A 27,938-nucleotide genomic window follows, 5' to 3' on the forward strand; every position below is an offset into this window, starting at 1 on the left:
AACATGAACCAGAGAAGACCAAAGAGGGATGAAACTTTGTCGTAGCAAGAAGCTGGTACACTCTGGGTGAGGCGGCAGGGGTCCTGCAGCATCAGATCCCAGTTCCGAGGAGCATAACCCGAGGGTTCTTTTAATTTACTTGTGATAATAGAAATCCAACTCAATCAATCAATCCATCAATCTTTATTAACTGTCAACTGAACCTTAATACCTTTCCAGGAATACATTGTATTACAATAAACGAAAAGCACCAGGCCAAGGACTATTTCTTTCCTTGCCATTGATTTCTTATGAGTGTGACCTATTCTTTGCATCATTTCTACAAACTAGCTGAAAATTTGACACCCTAGGGGACCTTAAACAGCATGAAAGGGATTACTAAATAAGCCAATAAGACACTACTTAATAACCTGAGGACTGTGTGGTATTTTAGTTTCATTGCCTGATTTTATGACTTCTGTGAGCTAAAATTAAAATTCCCAAACCCATTATCACTGTAAGAAGCAATCCAAGGTTGTAGCTCATAAGCAAAATAGCGCTTTTCTTCTCCCAGATTTCTTTATCCTTATGGCTGTTCTTTTCCATCAGCAGTAAAGCAGGGGATAAGGTTTGAAAATGAAAGAGCTTCATTAATTTCGAATATCAAATTACGAATGACTGGGGCCTTCATGGTGTAGTCCTGCTTTTTAATTATTAGCGGTAAGAGAAAGCGCACTTTATAATTACCTTTATTCTAAAGTTTCTATAAAATAATAATGACCATGGGAGGCAATGCACATTACTGTACCCTCAGTTCTGCTGTTCTTTACGACTACAGTTTGGAGGGCATGCAATTTCCCGAGAAAAATAAAAGGGATTCGCTGCGTGGAGAGATTGGGGGGAGGTCGCCATCTAGTGGCTGCTATTCAAAACATGCTGGCAACAACCGTGGGGCTGCTGGGCTCAGCCCTTAGGAGCAAGTAAAGAGATAGTACCACGTGCAGGCTCCCCAGTCTGCTTTAACAGCCCACAGGGATGTCTTGAATAATTAATTCGGGGATGGCTGTGGGTTCTAAACCATATAACCATCTTTACCTCTCTTTGCTTACATTCATTAAGCAAAGCTAAATTATCCTTTCAGACAGGCAGTAGAAGAGTAACCTTACCCTTTACTATGTACATACAACAGGAGAATTTTGGATACTTACGATGGCTCTGTTTGACTTCATTTTTGAGGAGAGAGGGGCGAGTGCTGCAGTCTTCACTAAAATGTACTCCTCACCTCACCCTAAGGCATCCCTTTGTATTTTCCCATATCTTTAAACAAACCGTTTTCTTAGGATGGATTGTGAAGCCCAGAGATTAGCCTGATTTGATGACGTCACACAGACATGGATTCGGAGCTTAATTACACAGCTCCTTCTACAGGCCATGCCCTCTTAAGTAAAATAAGAACACTCATCTTGCAAGGCAATGCGGAATTACAGATTTAAGAAGCTGATACATGTAAGACAGTTACCCCAGTATCTAATGCCTACTGAGCACTGGATATATGCCTCCTGCTCTTCTCCTAGCCATAGACTCTTCTCATCTCTGTGCACACGTGTGCGCGCGCGCACACACACACACACACACACACACACACACGAACCCTCTCTCTCTCCTACCTGCACGCTATACAGGGCTCACTGTTAATTCCAGACTCCAGAAGGATAGCAGTTCAGGCTCATGAATATAAAATTAAATTATAGGACCCCCAAACTGCAGAAACTTTAAGCTGGAGAGGGCCTTAGCAGCAATAGAATTTCAAGTTTAAAAATGAGGAAATGAGGAAAAAAGTTTATTATCCTTATTATCTATCCCAATGGCAAAAAGTGTTCTAGTTACAATAACTGTATTAAATCCCAGAGATCCTGACTCTACCTTGACTGTCTTATTCACAGAAGACTCTAAAGAGAGTTTATGCCACCAACTTCAATTGGCAAGGATCAGACATGGTAAATAGCTTTTCCAACATGTGGCAGAGAATTCATGTTAGGGCCCAGATCTCCTGACATCCCCAGTGCTCTACATGATACTCCATGGTGCCCCCAAGTTGTCTTCTCCCATATGGACAAAAGTTCTGCAGAACAGAAGTGCACTGCCCTGGAATCTCAAGGAGTCTAGACTTATTTGAACACAATATGGACGGGGCCCTCTCTCTTCCACCCTGGACCTCATCAAATGACCCACCCAATTTTGAGCTATCTTCAGAAGACACTCCTGATTTCTCCAACCCAAAATGATAATCTTCTCTTCTGCCTGGCCATGACGACAATCTTACCCACCCATGTTAGAATCTGATTACATACTTTTTGTCTTATTTTCAATGCCTGTGTCTGATCTAATCAACTAGATTGGTTTCTTCTTTGAGGAAACAGATAAGTTCTTGTGCTTCCTTCTTACCTTTTACATCCTTAACACACTGCTGATGTGTACCACGCTCTCAAGAAACACCTATTGCTTACGTGAAGCTCTGAATGTTCCTTTACCTATGGATGGATTCATTCGTTTATCCACTGCCCACCTAGAAGATGAATTCCACCAAGCCAAGGACTTGCCTATTTACTCACCTCCCTATTTTCAGTGCCTTCTGAAGCAGTGCTCACTACAGGGTAGGTACTCAATAACAATTAAATAAATGATGACATAAATGAATAGTTATTCAGACCCTTCTGAGTAGCCTGTAGTGATCTCAGTACTTATTTTTACCTGTAATGCTCTGCATTTCTGGTTGACCCATCTCCCTCTCCTAGAGAGTAAGTCACTTATTGAAAGAAAAAACTGGCCATGGGGCAGATGATTGATAAGTGATTTTTGAATAAATGAATAATAAAGGAGCTACAGATCTCTACATCTACTCTCCAGACAAATATTCTATGACTAAAAAGAGAGACCCGTCAACATACAATAACTGTAATGGCTAAGTTCTGTAAGACAGATCAATGGAAAGGGATTACGAAAATACAGAGGAAGACCTAAGAAGTAGCCTTACCTGAGCTCATCAACAAGAACATGTCACACGACTTCTGTTAAGTAAAATAAAATGTGTTTCAAAAAATCCTTTGCTCACTAAATGACCAAGAGGACAATGAGAGCAAAAAAAAAGAGACACATTTCCCTACGTAGAGCTGTACTCACCTTCAGCCACATCGTCGTCCACGGTTAACTTAAGGCTTTTTCCTCTCCGCACCACCCGGACGGTGTGCCATTCATTGTCATTGAGCTTCTGCCCCGCGTACAGGGTCTCAGGTCCTTTGCCTAAGGACGATGGTAAGTGCCAAAATTAGAACTGATTCTGAAAGTAGCGATCATGGTATCAGAACTGTCAAAGCCACACTGGTGCACAGAACCCAGGAGCGTTCAAGGAATCATACTTGCGCCCCGCCACCAAAGTCCATCCCAGTGTCACTGCCCCAATAGGGTGTTCCACAACTGTCCCCAAATGCAAAAGTCTCAACTCATATGGACACTGGCAAAGCAGTGAAAGAAATATGTGCCCTCCTTGGTCTACAGAGAGAAAGTCCTAAACCACCAAGGGCAGTAAGTGAACATTTATAAAAAACAGTAGTCAGCTGTCATTTTGGTTCCCAAAGTCTTAGATTTCAGATGAATTTCTTGAAGATACAGGAAATTCATCACTCATTTTCAGAATAACTTGATCACTTAGGCATAATACACCAGTCTGGCTTTTGGAGTATCCATCAGTTGGATGAGAAAAGGGTTCTGTAATATACACGCTTAACTTGATATTGCCATTAACCCACAGTCCTACCAGAATACAGTAACCATAGAAATCAAAACAGTAATCATCACAATAAAAATGTTAAGGTCTAACCCCTATGATAAGTAATGCTCCTGAAGGGAATGTGAGGCCCCCAGACTTATCCCATTGTTTGTCATCCTCCAAAAAGATCTCAATATCTAAAAAAGTGAAATGATGGAAAATTCCAAAATTGAACCCTTTCAGGTCTAAAGTATGTTCAGGAGAAAGTGCCACCAGATAAAGAAATAAACCAAGTTGTCTCAAAAGATCCAGGATCAAAATGCTCAAGAGGATGTTCAGGTGTACGCTAGGAAAAATCAGGGTCAACAAGGAATTACAGTACTTAGAGGCCAAAGATGACAAGATAAACACTGAGGCATTATAAGAATTTGGTTAGTAATGGAGGGAGAATGTCGTGTTTTGCTCAACACTGAACTGAGATGTAAATTTAAAAGACAAAGAAGATCACATAAACCAGAGAACTTAGACCAAGTTCCAAGTTCACTACGTGGCTAGCTGAGCCTGTGCAGAAGGACTCCGCATGAGTCTTCCTAGACTGGTCAATGACTATGTAGAAAGCCCTATCTCTGGAAGTAACTTGGGAAAAAAAGATGAACATGTAACTAGCCAATATATCCCCATGTTATTATGTTTCTGAAATATTTCAGCGTACAGTTGTATCCAACATTTAAGAACACAGTAGGCGCTATAATGAGCACTTACTGAACAACTGATACATGCATAGGTCTTTATTTCTTTGGAAACCATCAACTAAATTCAATACATTTTTATCGAACTCATTTTGAGAACTCTATTCTATAGCTTTGACTGGCCACTCTGCCCCCTCCTCTGCCTCCAAGACTCCAAAACAGTGTTGTATACATTTAGGGAAGAGAATTTAAAAAATAGTATCACTTGGATAAATTTCTTTTAACCTGGACCCTTTAATTCTTAATTATTATTGTTGGTACCGAATGCTCTTTTTAAGAGTAATGATGGAGTGTCTCAGTGGCTCAGACAGTTAAGCAGCCAACTCTTGCTTTTGGCTCAGGTCACAATGTCAGGATCCTGGGTCCAGCCCCTAGCCCCATCAAGCTCTGCAGGAAACACACTCAGCAGGAATCTGCTTCAGGACTTTTTTCTCTCTCCCTCTGCCCCTTCCCTGGCTCACTCAGTTTCTCTAATATAAATAAATAAATAAATAAATAAATAAATAAATAAATAAATCTTTTAAAAAAAAGAATAATGATAGCAGTTGAAGTTTGGAGAAATTTTCTTCTTGAAAAATAAAGGTTTTCAAAGTTAAAAGGTCTCTTTTAATTAAAATGTACACAACAGGTCATTTATGTCTTTTTTTTTTTTTTTAGAACGTATCTATATCTCAAGTGCAATGCAAATGCACATGAATCCTAAGAAATCAAAGAAGAAATTAAAAGTGGACTGAATGTACCCAAAACTGGGTATGATGCCATGAGATCAATGAATCTGAGGGGGAAAAAATTCCATGATAAGCCATTTTATATTCAATTTTAGCTGTTGTTTGTGAGTATGCCTGTCTTAATATTAGCTAAAGCCTATACATTATAATAGAATTTTTCCTACATCTCACCTCATTAGACAACGTTGTTCATTATCTCATTAAATTCAGATCTAAGATTGATGTAACAGTCGCCTTCACAATGGCAAACTGTGCAGGCATTGAGAGAAAATGGGCCACATCATGTGGGTGCTTTGAAGCAAGAACAGATGTTCTCAGAAGAAACAAATCTGCCTTTGTTTTTTTGTGTGTTCTTATCCTCTTTATTCTACATGCAAATGCTCCAGTAAGAGAAAGGAATGTAAAGAAAGACATAGGAAACACTGGCTACGGAGGTAGCACTGTGACAAAGACCGGCTATTCAAACATCTGTAGGTGGCATCCACTCTTCAGGCAATGTTTGTACCTCACCTTGTTTTCACAATTTGGGACAAAGTGGAGGGAGAAATACTAACACCAACACGGTCACAAGTACCGACATGGCCACATTGGTGTCATATTAGTCATCGGTGTAAAACGAGCTTTGCAATCAGCCCAGTGTGTTTTAAATGCTGGGTGACATTTTGCAGGTGCTTGGAATTTTCTTGTGTCAAATTCAGACAAAAAATATTTAACTGTCCTTTTGACTCTAAAACTTCAGGATGTGATGGTCTATGACCAAACAGGTAGGGAAAGACCTGAAACCCCTCATGCCCTACCACTTGGCTACAGTTGCTATCTCCAACCCCAATAATTCTCATGACTCTGCCAGGAAGGAAAAAAAAAAAAAAATTCCATACCCATACCATTACAATGGTAGGGAAATGAATATTATTCAATATTCATTTTCAAGCAATAAATACAGAAATCCCAGCGAGCATCCGAAAAAGCCTCTGCCTCCAAAAGTGGAAAGTCAATGGCATTTATCTTTAATCAAGCCAAAAGGTCAATGCATCCCTACCAGAGAGAAAGTGATTTTAAACGCAGCTGGAAATGTAGGCAAACAGAGGGCAAGAACAAATCTAATTTGTAGCCTAAGCGTACAGCGGGATTGGTAAGTGATACAAGATGTAGATACAAGCCGAAAGCTAAAACATACACATTGTTAGGTCTTCAGAGAAGGAGGATTTAAGTCTAGGCAAGACTTCCCCGGCAGAGTCAAGCATCAGTAAAACAATGAATGTGAAGACAAGGATTAGACCAAGAGGAGAAACTTCTTCTTCTTTTTTTTTTTTTTTAAGTGGCAATTTAAAATAGAACTGATAGGAATTTAATTTCTAAAAATTAAAAGGAAAAAGCCTCAAAGCCACTTATTTTTTTACATTGTCCTTCTTCTCTTTTGTAGCAGGGAGAAATGGGTTCTGTGAATCGGTACATCCTGGATATATGAATTAAAGGGATGCTTCCTTAAGCTGTTCACATAGTAACTACTGATCTCACACACACAAAAAGAAATCAACATCTGATTCCCTTTAGGCTGCTTAGGTCATCACCATTTGATCTAAACACAGGAAGCGAAAAACTTATCTGAGACCCTATAGTTGAATTTCCCAAGTAATGACCTCCGTGACTGGAGTAAAGAAGCAAAATCCCAGCTGGAGATTTCCGGGATGCAGAGGTCGGTAGAAGCGAGTGTTCAACTGTTTACTACCACCGGAAAAAGAGCCTTTAATGAATCCTTTGGGCGATACCACCAAATTCCCACTCTTGACCCCGTCTCGCTGCAAACTTACTTGGCATCATCTCTTAGTTAAGACTGGTCTCACCAACAATGGTCTAATTGTCTGATGAATGTGGACAGAGGAGATGTCACAGATGAATAATTTAAGATGATTTTCCTGACCTATCCCTACAGGAACCCTGTGGAAGGCTTATTTCTTCCAGAAGCCAGAACTAAGAGTAAAGTCAAAGTGAAAAGTTACGAGAAAGGCATTCTTTGGGAGAGGAATCATTGCTGATTGCTTGGAGGAAGATGACACTTAGATGTTAGCAGATCGTTCCCTCTGGGGGGGACAGGGAATAGGAGCATGTGGGGAAAATTCTTTATTTGGGGATCTCTAAAGGCACACACTTTTACAAGGTGGACTTTGGCTCTTGAAGGTTTTGAACCTACTGCGTTGGTTTCTTTTTACGTTTGCGTTGTAAACGTTGTTGCTTTTTGGTAGAGTCCTCAGAGCACATGAATTTACCATTCCCCCCAGGAGCAACGTAACCAGCACAACTATAGGACACCCCAATATGCATCCGTTCGTCAACAAATTTCGAAAACCTGCCCAGACCAATGAAACCAGAATGTTTTGCTCATACACAGGGAGTAGAAATTCCTTCCATCTGCCACAAAGTATGATCTCCAAAACTGGGTGGGTAAGACTGGAAACTTACTTCACTTTGGGTCAGGAGGCAGGGGCAGGGATTAAGGGCACACTATCTATACCATAATCACTTTGCTTTACCTGAACATCTTTCTTTTTGTGCAGGAGAGAGAAAGAAATGACGACTTGATTTCCCTTGGTTAGCTATGTTTCACATGAATCAAAATTTCTACAATGCGTACAAAAATATGAAATTCACTCCCTTAGAAAGGTATAGCAAAAGACACGTGATTATACATCTAAATGGCATGATAAAGAAATGCTCGAAATGACTGTGTTAGCTTTAAAGAACACCAAAAGTATTTAAAAAGAGAAAACTTACCTTCATTTCCACCAGCACCCTAGGTAGGCCAGCTGAACTAATACAAACCTTTTAATAAGCTTAGAGCACCATGTATTGGATCAGTCTCCCTCCCCACCCCAAACACCCCCAAGAGAGGAGATCAGGCAAATAATAGCAGGGGTGAGTAGGGGAGTGGGACTACAGACTAAGGAGGGCGACACAGAAATAGGAAAGAAGCACCTCATTTTCTGTTCAAAGCCATTTCAGATTCTGGATGTTTTCTTGGGGCTGACAACCCAACAGAGAGTAAGAGGTATTTTGTTTTTATAAACTCATTTTTTTTCCCAAAAGCATTCATTTTCTTTGAAGAAAAAAATTTAAATCATTTACTTATAGAGGCAGTTTGGTGAAACACCTCAAAGAGGTCCTTCCGTTCTCACAGGAGTCCTGGAGTCTCAGAGACGGCTGTCACTTTCAACAACAGACATGAAAGCAGGACATTTTCTGGAAGTCTTCTGTTAAGAAGTCTCCCAGTGAGGTGTATGAGAAAGACAAGCAACCCAGTTATTCCAGCAGAGTATATGTATCCTCCTGGAGACCCAGTTTATCGTTAAAACCCACTAAAAACACCACCACCAATTATTGGGCTTGAGTAAGTAAATGGCCCATCAAGCCGACCACAGACAACATACTCCACTATGAACTGCCTTCACTTCTGCTAGGGTTCACCCTCCACTCTGCTCACACAGCCCTGTTGCTAACCTCTCAGTGTATCACAGGGACTACCCAGTCACACACTGCACAATTATTAACTGAGCACCAACACAGGACCAGGCACGGTGCCAGGGTAAAGGGTGGGGAGACAACAGAACAGAGAAGGTCCCCCGGCCCTTATGATGCCTACAGCCTGGCTGGGAGCAGGGAAGGAAGGACAATACCAACCGGCTGGACGGAGGGCTCCTAAGTGAGGTGGCCAGAGCGGGCTTTTCCGTGGAGGTGCACCGAGAAGGAGCCAAACATGCAAATATCTGCCCCGATGGGAAGAGCAAACGCAGAAGCCCAGGATGGGCTTGATCATAAAACACCCCGCTGTCTGGAACTTGTGGCCAAGGGAGAGAGTGCGGTGGGCGAGAAGGCAGAGAAGTACGCAGAGGCCAGACCACAAGGAGACCGAAAGGGCATGGTACGGAACCTGAATGCTCTTCTAAATGCACCTGGGAGCCACGGGAGGGTTCAGGCAAGGGGATCCTATGATTTAACTTAAGTTTAAAAAATCATTCTGGTTGCTATGAGTACACTGGACCCAAAAAGGCCAATAATGGAAACAAGGAGATCTCGGGGAAGCTGCTAAAGGCAGAAAATGAAGGTGACTTGGTCTCGGATGGTAGCGGGAGAAATGGACGTGGTGAGATGTGGAGTGTGTGCTAGAGCTGAGGTCAACAAGACTTGAGGTCGGTTTGGAAGGTGGACTAGGAGTAGAAGAGGAATCCCCAGTGACTCCTAGATTCATTCTGAGAACGCAGGTCGTAGAAGCACCTTGAATGAGAAGCAGAGATTCTAGAAAATGCAAGACATACTTGATCCTACCGGCCAGCGGAGCTTGCTTCAGTTCCTCGCACCTTCCCTACCCAGCATCAGTCACACTCAGCACCAGCTCCTGGCTCCTTCCTACTGCTTGGAGTGTGGCTCAAAGTCCACTGACTGCCAGATTTTCTTAGCACGGTATTAATCTGGACCATGGGCCACCATGGCCTACTGATGACACAGGGTTAGCAGGTTTCTGCTGTCCTTCTTACCCTCCCTCTATCCCCTCCCCTTCCCTTTGTCCTCCATCCGTCCCCCCCCCTTTCCCCCTTAATTCCTGCGTGCTTTCACTTATGCACACTGGCCCCTGCTTGGGAAGGGAGCACGACGTGTGCCTCCCATGACAAAGCAAACCCCAGCAGCCCACTCAGTTGGATCTCTACATTGTGATCACAGTGTAAAATGAACCCTCTCATCTTGGCTAGGAGAACAGCATCTCAATTTTGAAATGGAATGAATCCAGGGCAGATATCTCTCCGAAGGAACAAATGGCTCCACAAAAGATGAGAAAAAATCCTGCCCCCAATTTACTGTTAAATCTCTACCTTAAGTCATAAATTTACAGCAGTGCTCAGGAGTGGGATGCTGAGGACAGTGTCAAGATTTCTTGTGATAATCTCTCTCCATGAAGCCACTTTTCAAGAGATGAGGGCAATTTGTTCAGGGATAGGCAGAAAAATGTTTTTGTGGATATTGATTCTACTCTTACTTAAAAAAACAAAACAAAACAAAAAAACTTCTTAATACTTCCCCCCACCATTATCATGATATAATTAATACAAATCAGGCTGCCTATGATCATTTAAAACGTTATTGTGCCTTAGGGTCTTTCTGACTCTGTGATCATATTGTTGAGCACTAAAGACACAGATGTTGAAGATGATGGTGACTGAGCTAAAGAGATTTGAACCAAGATATGCACTAGAACCTGCTCTCCTAATATCCTCCTAATCAATGCCTGTTTAAGCCCGTTTCCTTCTGAATTGACTCCTTAGTAATAAAAAGCAAAATAAAAAATGTCCAGTTAGGAATTTAAAGGTATAGTTAATTAATCCTAATAATTAATATTTTGCTGTAAGGCGGAATTAAGGAAGGCATAATACACACATCTTCCATTACTCCTCTTCCATGGACTTTCACAACTTTTCTACCTCCACCCATCCCCTCCTGGCTCCCAACCCTTCCAGCTGGGAGTGTGCACCTCTCCAGTAACCGGGCTGTGCTTGTCCTCTATAGTCATCGTTCTGTCCCTGCTATTACAGATCTACACATACATTTGTTTGCATCCACTGCCTCCAAGTCTGCGCCCTTTGAAGGAGAACATGCTACCTTTATTATCCCCAGCAACGAAGCCGAGTACCTTACACCAAGAAGATGCTCAACATACTTGGGGGGGAAAAAAACTAGTAGAAGAATAAGTAGAGTTGGATAGATTACATATCAGTCTAGTAAGCAGGTCGAGGGAGGAAGAAGAAATGCAAGGGGAGTAGGAGAGAACTGCAGACTGCATTTAAAAAAAAAATTACTTATTTATTTGACAGAGAGAAAGAGAAATAGAGCGAAAGAGAGAGGGAACACAAGCAGGGGGAGTGGGAGAGAGAAAAGCAGGCTTCCCGCGGAGCAGGACCCTGGGATCATGACCTGAGCCTAAGGCAGACACTTAACGACTGAGCCACCCCGGCGCCCCTGCAGACTGTATTTTAGCAACAGAATAAACTGGACCAATTTGGGAAGATATTCAGTACAGTAATAAATACATATAACCGAATTAATAAAATTGGATGAGAGAAATAAAGGACACAGTAAATTGACTGAGGGTAGAGGAAGAAGAAGAAGAGGGAGTAGAAGAGGTTTGTACATTGCATTCTGGCAGCTGAGTGAATTAGGCGCTAATTCCTAATTCATCTTGGAGCTAAAAGACACCAGGCAGCAGATATAAATAAGACACTACTTTTTATTTTAAATATATATATTTTTTCCCCCAGCCAGGAAAAAAAAAAAAAAAATACTGTTTTCTGAGAAACTGATATGAAGATTGAGAGAAAGCTTCCAGTTACTTTGCATACGTGATCTTCTCTGGTTTCCCAATATGAAGCTGATATGGTTTCCTTCAACTTTGCAAGGAAAGAAGTAGCACAGAATACCATAACCTGCCAAGGCTACGCAGCTACAGATCGTGGCCTCCAGCCTGTCTGCAAGATGTCCCAGCTTTCCTTTGTCCTCAGGGCTTCACCACGTGTATGCCCCGGGGCGGACCCAGTCTAGAGATGGGAGGCGGAATAAGGTGTGGGCAGGGAAAGGACAATGGAGAAGTGGGAGAGTACAGTGAAATAATAAACAGAAAATCTAATTTGGGGGAATCAATGAAAAGTAGGACCTGATTTCACTTTTTAAAAATTTATTTGTAAGACAAGGACCAAGCCCTAACCTAGTAATAAAACAAAAAAAAGGTTGAAGTTTATATTAGAGACAAAAGTGGGTTGTAACAGATCATGGCTGTGTACACCTGCAGCAGGCACTTTGGTCCCTGCATCATGTCTCCTGGGCCAAGTTCAGATTTCGGCCATGGAAGCAGTCAACCGATGTTAGCTCACACGTGACCCAACAGCCCCCATCTCAAGCAGGGCCAGCTGTTTGGCCTTCTCTCAGGTCAAGGGTGTCTTCATTGCCTGCATGCGAGAGCAACCAAGTAGTGGCTGTCAAACAATGGGAGGGACAAAGCTAATAGATTAATTCCCCCAAATCTGTCATCGGAGTGGACAATTCTTGGAGGCATTCATTACAACACCCTCCATCTCCCCCACATCCACTTGACAATGGATATTCCCATTGGTGTTTCTTTCTTCACTGCTCATGCTCTCTGCTACTTCACTCCCACTTTTGGAGATCCCTCCCAAATAAACCACCTGACCTGAGTCCTTGTCTCAGGCTCTGCTCTCAAGGGAGCTAGACTAAGGTGACACACAGTGCTTCATCATTTCCTCCCTAGTAATTCAAACATTACAACAACCCTGTGAAGTAGGGAATATCAATGCTTCTGATAAGATCCAGAAAGGTTAAGTGACTTTTCCAAGGTCACAGGTTATTAAATCATGAAAATAAAACAAGAAGCCAGGCTTCACAGATGAAACTCCACAGATAGAGCTCTCCCATCAACCTCTAGCTTCTTAAAGTCTATAAAGTCCAAAAAGAACAGACAACAGTGGTCTTCTCTCACCATTAAGGGTAGACATAGGGGCTATGGTTGAAAATTTCCAAATAGTGACCAAACTCTTGAGCTTTTGAGGACATGCATAGTTCTCTGAGGGAAATCAGCAGGCTTTCCACCGGGAGGATCTGTAGGACCCATAAGGACCATGAAGGGTTTTTGAGAAGGTGAGATCACCGTCACTCTTAATTAGCTTAGGTTTATTCGAGACAAAAATTAAGACATGCATCTCCATACCCAGAGCCCCTCCTGGCTCTATGTTCCAAAATCACCACCGTATCTCAGCTGGGAAGTTTATTTTAGATAGAAAAATACAGTCACTAGATTTTCAAAGTATCCTGAGGCAAAGAGTTCTGAAATGGCATTTCTGTATCAACCCCCATGAGTGCAGCACCTCCTTTCCACAATAGAAAGACTAAATCTGAGGTAAGAATGGAAAAGCAGTGGTATTTCTAGCCTATCTCCTTGGGATGATAATTACAAGGTCTATCAGCTTACGAGATTGATGGTATTAGCTGACCGCCCACCGTGAACAGAGGCAGTTGCCACATGGGATGGTCCCGTCACCTGGCTGTACCCTTTTATCCTCTTAATATCTGCTTTGTGCAGTTGGGGGATCCAGGGAGCTAGATTAGCAGAACAATCACTCTACTCTGCCCCTAGTTCACTAAGACGATGATCCTTCTCCCTCTTAAAATAATACATACGTAGGTTTGAAAATATGAGAAATTATAGCTCTCCGTCTCACTAGAAATATCATCTCTTTATGGTACCCACTAAAATAAAACTTGCAAGACAAGCACATAGGGAAAAAATTAAAACCAGAGCATTAATAAAAATAGATCGAGGATATTTTAATTCAAATGTATTTGCCTCCCTTGAAGTGAGACTTAAAGGCAACTGGTTCCTCACCAAATGTGGCCTTGGGCAAGACATGCAAGTGGCTACCTGGGCAATAAGACTCACTTTCCTGTGCTGTCTTTACAACGTTGTGCAATGGTTTGGATATAGCAGAGAAGTGAACTTCCTACCCCCGATTGCTTTATCCATGCACCCTAAATTCCTGATAGAACTGACGGCATCAAGCAGAAGGAAACTGTTCCTGTTACGCAGGGTGAAGTCACCACCCCTCTTACAGCCTGTATAAAGGGAGATGAGTTTAATAAAAAAAGCTAGTACCTACTGTAAAGGCATTGTAGAAATGTCTGAGGGTGCAAAAATGAAAAAGACACAGGAGCTGACAGTCTGCTGGAAGTGATGCACAAATAAAAACTAACTGGGAGGGAGAAAGGGTTACAGAAGTGTGCACTGAATACCCGGCTAGTGGGGCATCTGAAAGTCTGAGTTATTCATTATTCTTTTGTTTCCCATTTTCATGTAGGACTACATAGATCCTATAAGGCAGGGACCAAGACCTTCATTTCTGTGTCCTGCGTGACTCCAAATACTACTGTCCTTGGTATGCAAAGCGAATTCTCAAAGTTAAAGAGCAAATGAATATGTTTCTTATTCTTTTCATACTTGCATTAGACTTTGTTAATAACAGCAAACAAGCATATTTTACTTACCAGATGGCAGATGCTGGACACTATCTTGAATGTTTTACCTATATTAATTAATTTTATACTGACATCAATTCCACAATGTTGTCAGATTGTACTATGTGTTGGCCAAATATGCCATCCCTTCCAATCTGCCTTTTCCTAATAGGTCCAACCTTCCTGGAGAATTAGATTTCCTGTCCCACTATGTCAGGCAGTTTGTGTGACTTGGTTCATTGCCGAAGAAATACAAGCAGAAGTGGCCTGGGCCACCTGAGAGGTTCAAGAAGCATTTTGTGGCAGACACTTCTCCCCTTCCTTTGCTATAAATCCAAGAGGTGACCGATGAGGGCTGTTTCTTCAGCCAGGGTCCAGAAAAGAAGAGAACATGCAGCAGAGCTGTAGCAAAGCCATGATGAACATTAATGTGATTGGAAAGGAAATCTCTGTTCCTTCAAATCACTAAGATTGCAAGGAAACATTTGTTACTGAGCGGAGCTGACAGATACATAGGTCCTTTTAATATCCATACGTTACCCTTAAGAAAACGGAGGCAGAGAAAGGTTCAGTCAATTCTTCAATTACTACACATATGTAGCAATTGCTGGGATTTGAATCTGGAAAGTCTGGTTCCATCTTGGCATTAACTAATACACTACACAGCCTCTACTGGCTAAGGATGAACCAAAGAAGGCTACAAGAGACAAAGATAAACCTCACAGTGAAATATTCTACACATGCCTCCACACACACAAATATATATGTCTATTAAGCCCATGAATTATCTAAATGCAATGAACATGCCTTTAATTTCCAGGTGGACAAAAGACAAAGGCAAAGAAGAAAAAGAAGGCAAAATAAGATGGGAGAAGAGAGAGAAACAGAGCGAAAATGACAGGGAAACAAAACAGATTACCAAAATATCAATATTTGTCAAATTGCTCAAGGCAAATCTCTCTCCTAGCAAAATAAAATTCAAGATTTTTGTCTTTAAAATGCTGCCAGAACGCAGAACAAATAAGAACATCAACTGGGTTTTTCCACTTTAATAAAATGAGCTCCTCTCTTTGCGAACTAGAGAGGATCGCAAGTACCACGTCCCACCCAGGGGGCGGGGCGGGGGGGCAGGAGGGAGGTCATGTGCATGCAGCAATTCTGTCATTTTCATGTTGAGATGTTTCAGAGCTGCTAAGGAATAATCAAGGCCCTCGGTCCCAACATTTTTAACCTGATAAAAAGCATCTGTGGATACTGTGAGGAATTCAGATTCCAGAACGCCAGACTTTGTCTTTGGCCAACCTTTCCTTCTTTCCTCTACTCTGTTTTGTATTTTGATTTTTTCCCAGGTTATGGCCTATGCTTCTCCTATCCTCCCAACCCTCTCTTCTCCAGCATCTCCCTGCAGGTCATCCCCTCCTCAAACTGGAAGCTGAAAGTCACCCTGCACCCTCCCTTCTCTTTCACTCCCTGCATGCAAACCACAGCTGCGGCAGGGGGTTCCATCCCCGAGGTGAGGCCTGGATCTGGAGACAGCAGGCTTTGGGTTCCTTGTCCGATTTTACAGAGAAAAAGCCCTGAGACTCAGAGGGTTGAAGCAATGCGCATGAGGACATTTAAGGTGAAAGTGGCAGAAACCAGATCTAAACCCTTATCACTATGACCCCAAAGCGGTGTTTTATACATACACCTCAACCTTTCCAGGAGCTAAATATTTTTATTAGCCAGTACATCAGCACTGGAGAATAATACCAGTAGCTAATAAAATAATATCATTTATAGATCATTTAGAACTACTTATGATTTTTAAATAGTATTGCCCTCATCAGCAACTGTTTTGCGAAGAAGTGGTTTTAAAGACATTCTCTCAAGATACTCATTTTTGTTTCTTTTTATACATTACTGGGATTTTTTTTTCCCATTCTGATATTATTTGGCAGATTTTTAGATACTAAATCCACTTGGAAAAGAATCATTTCAAATGCATAATTCAGTAAGCTTATGATTTCTTCCTTCCAAATATTTCATGTCTGGTATATGGGCAGGTCTGAATCACTCCTCATGGTACCAGTGAGGACAGAGGGCCATGGGAGAAGACAGGAAGAGTTCAGGGTCAGAGACAGGGCTGTTGAAGACCATAGGGAAAACTGGGAGAACCAGTGACCAGAGGGTGTGAACAATGTCAGAGGCTGGTGATAAGCTAGCTGGGAAGGGAGGAGGAAATGGTGTTCTCAATTAGGCGAGACTTAGGTGAGCTTATATGGTGGTTTCATACTTGAAGGATGGAGTTTTGTGGCCCTTGTCAATGTGGAGTGATTCAAGAGACAAATCCATACATTGCCTCCAGATCTGGAGTCAACCATATTGGCTCCTCACTGTACTGTCTACTCAGATGACCTTCTACCGCCAACCCAACTTCAGTCCACCCAACTTCAGTCCACTGTGTCTTCTCCACCCAACTTTAGTCCACTGTGGCTAGAAGACAACCTCATAGTTCTCTCCATTCTCTGACCCAGAAGCAAACTCTTTCAGATAGTCTAAGACTCTAAGTGATGCTTCCCTTCCATACCTGTTTTTCTAATGGTGGATGTGTTAGAATTCAAAGCACTAAAAAAGGGTCCTTGTCCATTTCAGAGGGTAACTGGATGGTTCCAGAGATGGCACAGGGGGTGCTGGGGCAAAAGGTTGCAGAAGACTAGTAGGGATGATGGAACATGAAATAACTGCCATGTTTCATGTTGGGGCTTCACATTTCATTCTCCCAATCCTGTGAAGCTAGCATTGTAATCTCATTTTATAGATAATAAAATTAAGAAACAGGGATGTTAAATTATCTTGGCCAAGAGCAAACAGCTAGTAAGCAGAACCATAGCCAGGACTATCTGAAAGTCAGGTGTTCATTCTTATTCCTAAACTGCCTTCTGGACGGACAAGGGATGTGCATTGTGGATAAAACCAGAGCCGCGCTGCTTCTGTAGGAGCAGGAGTGGAGACTGGGGGAGAGGAATGAGGTAGAGGAACGGGAGATGCTTCTTTGAATGGATATTCAGGCAGGGTAAGAATGGGAATGGGGCTGTAAGGCAGCAAGGAAACCCTACAGAGTACCATTGATAACGATGAGCAGAGGTGAATCCCTGTGGGCCTTGGGTCATGCTACTGTGGGAGGGGACACTCGTATATTGGGGTGTTTGTGCAGTGAGCTTACATTGACTGGGACCTGCCTGTAATATCCGTGGGAACTCAGCCCCCCCCCCCCCCACTGGATTCCTGGTGGGTCACTCTCATCTCAATAAACTTTCTGTTTCCCATTGACTTTGAGATGTGACAAGAGAGTGTGCCTGTATTTTTCAGGTTCTAGTCCTAGGGTTAGAGATTGACATACATTTATATTAATGTATATAAATGCAGCTTATGGACATTGAAATCCAACGGTGAATCAACCAACATGTTCTTACTTGGAAATGAGAAGAAAATGCAGTTTTGTGCTTATTACATCTAATTATCCTGTTGGAAGCTACCTATGTTTCTACTGATTCATAATCCTAGCTACCACTCATACAGTGCTGTGATTTAAACCAGCTCCCATGGGATCAGTGGGAACACAGGTTCTAACATAGAGCTTGGCACACGGCAGGTGCCCAACAGATGAGTGCTACTTGTTGTTATTACTCATTTACAAAAATACATTTAAGGGATTTTTAAAAATCAAGTAATAGGAATAAATCGCAGTTAAAAAGAAAGTTCAAAGTTAGAAATGAGGGGAAAGAAAGTCCCATAGGGACTAAATTTTTTTAAAGATTTTTATTTACTTATTTGACAGAGAGAGAGATTACAAGTAGGCAGAGAGGCAGGCAGAGAGAGAGGGGGATGTAGGCTCCCCGCTGAGAAGAGAGCCCGATTGGGGCTTGATGCCAGGACCCTGAGATCATGACCTGAGCCGAAGGCAGAGGCTTAACCCACTGTGCCACCCAGGTACCCCTAAATTTTTAAATGATGAGTATAATAATCCTCCTTACTCTAAGAACGAATATCCAACTAATGGTTGCACGATAACATCTGTTTGTTATTAAAGATTCATTATCTCTATATCCCATCAAATACTACTCATTTATAACATGGTAGGCTTTGGCTAGTGGCTAGGGATAAAAGGAGAAACATATTAAGGTCCCTGGATCAAAGTTAGAGTCTACTAGAGGAAATAGGTAGAAAATGAAATACCATGTTTTAAGTGCTCTAACACTTGGGTGAACCCTTTATACTACACCTTAGGGACACAGTGAAAGGGAGAAGGGGTGTGTGTGTGTGTGTGTGTGTCTGTGTGTCTGTGTGTGTGTGCGCACACACACACACGCACACAGACCTCTCGGTCTGAGTTTGGGGTCAGAAATATAGTGGCATTGAAGTAAGACTTCCTAGAGAAAGCGAAGCTTATGTTTCCTAAAGTAGGAGCAGCAGCAAGTACTCCAGGTTAGATCAGAGATGGGAGGACATTCTGTCCCATGCACAGAGTAGAGAGATACTGGCAAGTTTAGGGAATGGTGAGCAGTTCCATATGTTAGGCAAATACAGAGCATTTTTATAAGAGGTAGGAGATGAGTCCAAAGGGGTAGCCAGGACCAGATCTTAAGGACCTTTGTTGCAATAACGTGCAAAACACAACAAGACATTGTATTTTATCTTCTAGACCAAAAAGAGTTCTTCAATATCTTAAATAGGCTGCTATGCATGCTTGCTACATTATTTAGTTTACTCAATTTTGCTATAGATGACAATGAAAACAAATGGGATAAATGAAACTGACAGGAAGTGTTAAATATAGAGAGCAAGTGGGTAACTTCTGAGACCTGGTAAACAGTGAAAATAATCGGACCACAGGTTTTTGGTTTTGTTTTTTAATTTGAGAGAGTGAGAGGGAGAGCGAGAACAAGCTTAGAGGGGAGGGGCAGAGGGAGAGGGAGAAGTGGACTCCCCGCTGAGCTGGGAGCCCAATGTGGGGCTCTACCCCAGGACCATGGTGTCATGGCACAAGCCAAAGGCAGACACCTAACTCACTGAGCCATCCAGTCACCCCCAGAACATAAGTATTTTTAAACAAAGATAAAAAGGACAGAACAGAGAAGGTCCTTGCCCATAAAAACCTTAAGTATTTATGACTCTCAGACCATGTCTGATTGACCGCTGTCAACCCTAACTTGGTTAACTCACTAGCAACACTCAGTATGGATCATTTCAGGCTTGAGACACACAGATAAATCATATATCTGGTCATCAAGCTAACTGGTGAGTCTAGCTGCGGCGAGATCTACCCGTCCTTGTTTTTCTCGACTAGGGCAAGTGTGTGACGGCTCCAGAGGCCTCCCAGCTTCTAAGGACTGCTCAGCTCTAGTCCACAGCCCTGGCACCCGCCTCATCAGCACGGAAAGCTGATAACGGTAGAGAGCGAACATAGATATATGAACATCATGTAACAAGGATTCAGGTAGAGTAGTTTTTCCATCCCACTTGCAAACTATCAGTCATCTGCCTGATCTCTGTCCCCTTGCTTTTGTTGTGTGCATTAATTTAATGACCCACATAATTATACATCTTAATTTGGTCTATAACCCTTTCTGCTCCATGACCTCTAGAGCAGCATGCCTGAGTGTACTTGGAATGTCAGGGTGATTTCCCACATTCCCCCGGGAGTGATATGATCAGATTATTGTTCTAGAAAAATCACGCTGGCCCTTCAAGTGTAAAGCCCAGAAAGCCAGGGGCTGAGACTAGAGGCACAGAGACCAACTCCTGACTGTCTTTCCCAGTCAAATAAATGCAACTCATATTTCAAAGAAGATGAACAGGAACTAGAAGCTTCAGGAACATAGAAGGAAGAAAAGTGTCCTGAGGAACCGAATTCTTTACTGTGAAACCAAAATAAACTCAACCCCTAAAATTCCTTAAAGTCCATGCAAAAATCACAAAGAGGAAAAAAAAAGTCCTGATGCCACATAAAAGCTGAGATTTCTCCACCCACCTACCCTATGGTTATCCATCCCTCCTGGTATACCAACGGTGTCGCGAGAGCTTGTGGAGGTAAGAGCCCACCACAAGTACAACACAGTTCTGTAATCTCTCATGCAGGCCAGCAGGATGCCCCAAAGAAATGAAAACCAGCACACTAAAATGTCAGGTGAAGGAAACAGCTGGACGAGAATTCAAATGCCTCAATAAACAGGGAGTCAGTGGGGCATGAGGAAGAACACTGGATTTCGAGCTGGCTAGACTTGGCTTTAAATCCTTTTTCCAGCACATACTGGCTGTGTGATCTTGGCCAAACACCTAAATATCTCTTAGCCTCGGTGTCTCCTAATTGTATACTGGTAAGAACAATCACTTTTCATCAAGTAGCTATGGTGAGAGACACACAACACAACACAGGAGTGTGCCCAGCACAGGCTCCCTTTCCATGATTAATTCCATGTAGACTGAAAATTCATAATTCACAATTCATAAAATGGTTATTCCAATAGCCTACCTTGATGTCAACAGTAATTACTTAACTAAAGGTAACTATGGTGTTCTTACTGCTTTAGTCTCCAGTGTATACCAATGTTAAAACCGTATTCCTTTAAGAATTCTGAAACTGCTGGTACATTGCTAAGGAAACTTCCCTACAGATAAGCAAGCATAGCATTGGGTCATATGGGTTTTAAGAATTTGGGCTTTGGAGAAAGGGAGCACTGTTCGAACGAGCACTTTGGGATGACTTAAGAAGCTTACAGATTCCTATTACAGTGAACTCAGCTCTAAAACCACTGTGTGAAGCCAGTGTCATTGACAAGGTCCTAAGAGATGGAGAATTGCTCAGTGCTATCTTCTAAAGCCTGTCATATTCTCATAAAACACCTTTCCAATTTTTTCTTGCACTTTTTAAAAAGATTTTATTTATTTGGCAGAGAAAGACAGATCACAAGTAGGCAGAGAGGCAGGCAGGGGGTGGGGGGAAGCAGGCTCCCCACTGAGCAGAGAGCCCAATGCAGGGCTCAATCCCAGGACCCTGAGATCACAACCTGAGCCAAAGGCAGAGGCTTAACCCACTAAACCACCCAGGTGCCCCTCTTGCATTTTTTTTAAGTTACAACTTTCAGGCTAACTCCAAATATCCTATTATTGGGGCACCTGGGTGTTACAGTCAGTTAAGCATTCAGCTCACGATTTCAATTCAGATCATGATCTCAGGTCATGACCTCAGGGTCATGATATCAGGATCCTGAGAACAAACCACATTCGGCTCCATGGAGTCGGCCTGAGATGCTCTCTCTCTCCTTCAGCCCCTCCCCACTCCTGTACACGCTCACTCACTCTCTCTCTCGCATCATCTCTCTAATATAAATAAATACATTTTTTAAAAAATCCTATGATTGTTAAATGTTGAAAAGGAGAAGATGAAATTCGGAGGCTAAATTATAGGACATACAATTCTGAAGGGTAATTTACCCAAACAAGGAAATTAAGCAGCCCTAATTCTCCGCTATTATAAAAGAATATTTTACCAGAGAAGCCCCTGCAGTTCTAAAGAAGGGTGCGATGCTTAGGAAAGAAGCATGTCTTACAGCACAGGCGTCACCTACAGCAAGGAAAGGGGAGATGAGCACCATTAACATACTACCTGAGTACAGGTGCCCCAAACTATTTGTGGGATGAATCTGTAAAACAGGGGAGCTCCAGACATTAGAAGGTGACTTCTAATCATGTCCAGTCTGCCTTTATCTGTGACGAGGTTTCAAAAGCACAAAAAGGTTCAGAGATGTGGCCAAATTCTTAGAACTTGTAATAGTGGGAGCCTAGGACTCTGGGAAACCAGGGCAGTAACGTCTCTATCAAGATGCAAGTAATTCAAGGTACCTGGGTGGCTCAGTGGGTTAAAGCCTCTGCCTTCGGCTCAGGTCATGATCTCAGGGTCCTGGGATCGAGCCCCAAATGGCATCGGGCTCTCTGCTCAGCGGGGAGCCTGCTTCCTCCTCTCTCTGCCTGCCTCTCTGCCTACTTGTGATCTCTGTCTGTCAAATAAATAAGTAAAGTATTAAAAAAAAAAAGATGCAAATAATTCTTCAGGCTAACTGCGGCTGAGACTATGGAATGCACAGTGATGCTGAATGCCACGCACAATGTTCTCTTTTAAACTGAGGCGTAACAGACATGTAATCAACGGCACCTACTTCAGGTGAATGAATTGATAGGTTTTGACATGAATAGGCCCATGAGATCATCAACCACAATCACGATAAGAACCATATCCATCACCCCCAAAGCTTCTCCACATCACTTTGCCGTCCCTTCCTCACGTTCCTCCAAAGCAATCAGTGATCTGCATTGACCCTATGGATTAGTTTGCATTTCCTAGATTTAGAGAAATGGAAAGCATCACATATACTCTTTTCTGCCTGGCATCTTTTATTGTGAGCATAGTACATTCCTGTGTTCCAGTAAGAGTTTATTCATGGAAAGAGATGGTGGGGAACTATTCAGCATGCAGGTTATAGTGCACAGACTACTGATCTAGTTTTTGAAGCCCCTGTGCTTAATTTCTATGCTGTAGTGCATTTGGGAAAATCCAGCTGCTCTAGGCAAAAGACGTTTAACTGCTGGAAGATAATAATAATAATAATAACAGCAGCAGCAGTAACAATAATAATAATAAAATGGGAAGGGGGTTTGCATTTTGTGTTTTGGGGAACACACAGAAGGTGAGTTGTGAAGTAACAGCTAAGGTAGGAAAAATAATAGATTGTGCATAATGGGAAGGAAATGCACATTATTCTGTAACAATGGAGAATCTTAGGAGAGTTTACTTAAAAACGAAAAAAGTTGGGGGTGGATTTGATGAAGGGACAACGGACAGACTACAGAATTTAGACAAGAGGTAAATAATCCTGCATTTAAAATACTCTATAGCAGAGAGAAGCAAATGGAAGGTACATTTAGAAGAGGTAATTAGGTGACCATCTGGATGCCAGAGATAGAAGACGGAGGGGGACAAAAGTGAGGATGAATTCCAGATTTCCTGCCTATTTAACTCGGTCTTGCCACTTATTTTAGATGAAACAGAACGAAGAGGAGAGCTGGGTTTGGACGAGAGACTGGGAAGCTCTATCATGAACCCTGTAAGGTTAAGATGTCCGTGGGATAAACAGGTGAGAATGACTAGCAGGTAATCAGAAATACAGACCGAGTATTCCAGAGCCAGAGGGAGCAGATTAGGACTGTACATATCCACATACGCATACCCACAGCCCTTTGAGTAAAAAAGAAAAAAATAAACCTGGGCTTTCATTAATTGCTCTCACTTACGAAGTGTCACGACCTCACTGAGACAGCGTGAGTTGTGCCTAATGATGTCATGGAAGCCATGGTTAGTGATCTTCAAATCCTAACCACAGCTCCGTGCCAAAAACCGATAAAGCACTGATGTCTCAAAATAATGACGTACGCTTTCCCATGTTCCTGGGAGCCATGTGCTTGGACGCAGAGAAGAGCATGGAGGTGGACCAATATTCAAATCCACTGGCTCTCTAAGCAGCACTCAGGTCTCCACCATCAGAAAGACCTGCTGTGTGTTGAGGGGCCCAGAGGAAAAGCATCCAAAGAAAAGTTGAAGGTCTTCCTGTTTATAAATCAGCCAGTGGGCCTGCTCTCTGGAAAAAACCCTCTGGATGGATGGACCGATGGGAGACCTCAAAATGCTTTAGAGCATCACACGTGCAAGCCCATCTCTTCATATGTGTTCCCGTCCTGGTCAAGCATAGGCATCTGCCTGAGCTAGAAACAGACTACAGAGTAATGATAAATTCAGCAAAGTCTCAATTCTAAAACCAGCACTTGAGCGGTCCCTTTGATTTGGTTTCTTGTTCTCTGGTGCCCTCCTGTGTTCTCTTTTCACATAACACTTGATTTACAAGACCCAACTGAAGTAAGCAAGCTAGCAGCAGTGCCTCTTCCTCTGAGACAATAAAACAGCCCTTTGCCTTATACCACAGACTTCAATATGTTTCAGCAACTAAGCTTCCAAATCAGCAGTGTTTTCAAACAGGTGAAGACACCCCCTCTAATGATTAGCGTACCACTGGCCATAAAGTAGATGCTCGAAAAATGTTTGTCAAATAACTAAAGGTCCATTAGTCAGAGTTAAACAAGGAAGCTTGTTGAGTCTTTCTGGAGTATTCTATTTCAACAAATTCATAGGGAATTGCCAAAGTGCTTCAATAGCCTGGGTTATAGTTATACCTTCTTTACAAACTATAACAACTAAAAAGGAAGAGTTGATCATTGATTCTTTGGGGCATTCCTTGACTCAAATATTTATTGATCTTAAAACCATAGGCCACATCCTGTTTTAAGTGCCAAGAAATCAAAAAAGAAGACACCGTTCGTGGAGACAGAAAAGTAACCCCACCACTTCAGAGCAAAGATAACCAGCTATGACCGACGTATGCTTCGAGCATCGCTGGATCACAAGGGAGAAACTGACAACTGAAATCATGAATAATTTACACCACGCATCGCAAGCATGGGCACTACATGCAGGTTCTCTTTCCTGCCCCACACCGAGATTTTGAGCCATAGATTTTGAGTTGGATTCTTGCGTTTTACAAGTCAGTAACTCCAAGGATTTGACTTACACACAGAAGTGCAAGATTGCTAACCACACAGAACGCCTCCTAGTAGTGGCTTCTACTTCATTTAACAATAGACAATATAAGGCTGGAAGGAATATATTTTAAAAAAATTCCATAAAACATCACTTCCCAGCCATGCCTCACAAGCGTGTTGACTCCCTTTTCCTAATCCAAGACCCCTGTCTGCCTCCCAGCTGCCTTACGCCTCTACTACCATAGCATCTGTTTTATACGAGTTGTATTATCCAGATCTGAGAATCATTTATCCCTTGTAATCAAACTCTGCTTCCCTATCTACTGCTTCAATAACACCATTAGTCTACTTCATTTTTTAAAAAAGACTTTATCTATTTATTTGACACAGAGAGACGCAGTTAGAGGGAACACAAGCAGGGGGAGTGGGAGGAGATGCTTGATCCCAGGGGCTTGATCCCAGGACCCTTGGATCGTTACCTGAGATGAAGGCAGACGCTTAATGACTGAGCCACCCAGGCACCCCATCTACCTCATCTTTTGAGACTCTTACAGATAGAACACAAAAATCACACCACTTTTCAAAAAAGGCCTAAGGCGCTCAACTGCCATCTTCTTTTCAGGCTTGCCTTTGCTCATTTTAGTCCTGTAGCACCTGACTCAGAAAGGTAGTTCCAAAGCATCCCTGAATTCAGCCTGAACCATAGGCTTACTGCAAACTCCGCCACCAGCCAGCACCACAGAGCCTGATGACTTCTCATTTCTCCCTCTTTCCCAAGCTCACACTCTTCCTCCTGCCCAATGGTTTCCTTGGCTTCCTGGATCCCAGTGTTGTTCTGATTCCAAGAATTTGTGAACTTCGGTGTTCCTGAGACATTCTCCCATCACCTAATTGCCATACTACATTCTTCTCCTCCATGGAACTCTAACCAACCAGCTCCGTTCGGATATTTCCACCAGACAAGGTGGTCTACAGGGGAGAGGACAGTTTTCTTAGAGTTGAGTCCTGAACACAGTGTGCAGTTCCATTTTACGGCCTCAAGCTAAGGTACTTTATGCTAAATATCTGATTCTCGGTATCCTCATCTGTGAAATGGGAGTATTAATACCTACAGCACAGAAGCCTTCAGCAAGTGTCCAGTAAGTGCTGGCTTCTTGTCCTCACTTCCTCTCTGATTAACCCTACCCATTCTTAACTAATGTCACCAACTCCTATGACAATTGCATGTAAATTGATTATATCCTTGTTGTTGTTTTTTTTCTTATTTTCTTATCTCTTAGTTGATCTTCTAAAGGCAGAGGACCTTACTTATTTCAGCTAGGATGCTAATTGGTATTTTAAACATCAGATGCTCCTGATTCTTTACATCACTATCCCACCAACCAGCCTGCTCCCAAATCCTGTTTCACATCCCTAATGTCTTGACTTTTTAAAATAAAATCCTCATCATTTCTATATCCAAATAATCTGGTCAATCACAAGTTTTGATTAATTCTGCCCTACACTGGAGGTCAACTAACAGAAAACAAAAGACAATTTCAAGTTACGAGCCCATGAGAGAGCAAAAGGCATAAATAACTCTGCGTACATTGTTCCTGATTACAATTCCTTCACTACTGCTCTTGATCTTGCTTAGGAAAATAAAACGTTCTTCATATTATTATTTAAAATAGCAGGTCGTCCCGAGGCCTCATCTTTTTCTCTCCCCATTTAAATTACAGATGTACGAACCACCCCAGTTTCGATTATTTCCTGCTCAATGAACAAAAAGAAAAATGCTAAGTGTCACACACCCAGAAACTCTAAGATCCTATACTGAGAGGACGATTAGGCTTTCTTGTGACTGGGGGTAGGGGGGCAAACACCACGAGTACAACTCATGGTGCCTTTCCACCCCTTCACCTTTACAGCCGGCCACGATAGAAAATGTCTTAAAGAAGGAAAACTGGTTCAAATGCTGGTTCCCTACTTAGAAGCTATATGCCTTCATTAACCTGCATGTGTTTTTGTGAGCTCCAGTTTCCTCATTTGCCAAGCCACCTCCAGAGCAGACTAAAGCAGATAAAAGTTCCCTCTTTCTTCCCTGACTTACCTTAAAAGAACTCTCTTCCCTTTTTGGTATTGCCACAGCACTGTGTGCTATAAGTTATCTGTTTACATGTCTGTGTCTTGGACCAGACTTGAAGCCAGGGACCAAATCATATCTGTCTTAATTAAGGAGTATCAGTCAGAGTGCCTAGGCCACAAGAGGCATTCAACCAATGCTTAGTAGAATATTTGTTCTCAACATGCCATGTTACACTGAAGTAGAGGGCAAGGATAACTGAATTTTTCAAAATTTTAGCAGAGCTCTCGAAGACCATTTGTTTGTCATCTTAGTGTGTCAGGACCATGAATTTCAATGTTCATCTACTTCACTTCTCTCCCACAATGTCCTCACGTGGTGCCTACATCAAACTACTCACTTAAGCATGAGGGGGTCTAGCTTTTCACCCCAATAGTTTACAGGCTTAGCCCTTTGTCAAAGTCTACATGTGTTCTCCACTGACAGAGATCTATGACTTTAAGATCATGAGAAACTTGAAGAATTTTAAGCTCCAAGAGTGTATGTAGGTGTGGTAGAGCTGTCAAAATTTTTAAAGGCTGTAGCTGTTCAGGGATGTTCATGCCATCTATTTAAAGATGATTTGAAGGAGACCAATATTAAATAAAGTTAACATTTGTTGCAAAGTTACCAGGTGGTGGACATTGTGCTAAGAACTTGATACATATGATTTCAGTTAAGCTGCATGAAACATCCTACAACTATTATCATCATATCTTTTCTCCACATGAGATGGAAGTTATAAGATGCCTAATCACTTTCTTAAGTGAAAAACCATTAGAAATAGAGCTAAAATCTGCCGCAAGGCAGTCTTGCTCTAGAATCTAAGCCTGTCGCTGCCTGAGGTCCCTCCTAAAAGAAGACCCTGAGATGAGGATTTGGGTTCATCTAGTTTATTTGCGAGGGGATCCCCAGGAAGC

At 42.3% G+C, this 27,938-nt stretch overlaps 1 protein-coding gene across 45 annotated transcripts in view; it reads right to left on the bottom strand.

The window, feature by feature from the left end:
• NRXN3 (neurexin 3) overlaps nt 1–27,938 on the bottom strand; it is a 1,567,429-nt gene that overhangs the window by 820,364 nt on the left and 719,127 nt on the right. For all 45 annotated transcript variants that reach the window (XM_032341548.1, XM_032341546.1, XM_032341549.1 and 42 more), the window contains one exon: nt 3,160–3,279. In XM_032341548.1, coding sequence (XP_032197439.1) covers nt 3,160–3,279 — 120 coding nt within the window. The remainder of the gene's footprint in view (nt 1–3,159; nt 3,280–27,938) is intronic.

Source organism: Mustela erminea, chromosome 5, assembly GCF_009829155.1.
Source record: "Mustela erminea isolate mMusErm1 chromosome 5, mMusErm1.Pri, whole genome shotgun sequence".
NCBI classification, from domain to species: Eukaryota; Metazoa; Chordata; class Mammalia; order Carnivora; family Mustelidae; genus Mustela; species Mustela erminea.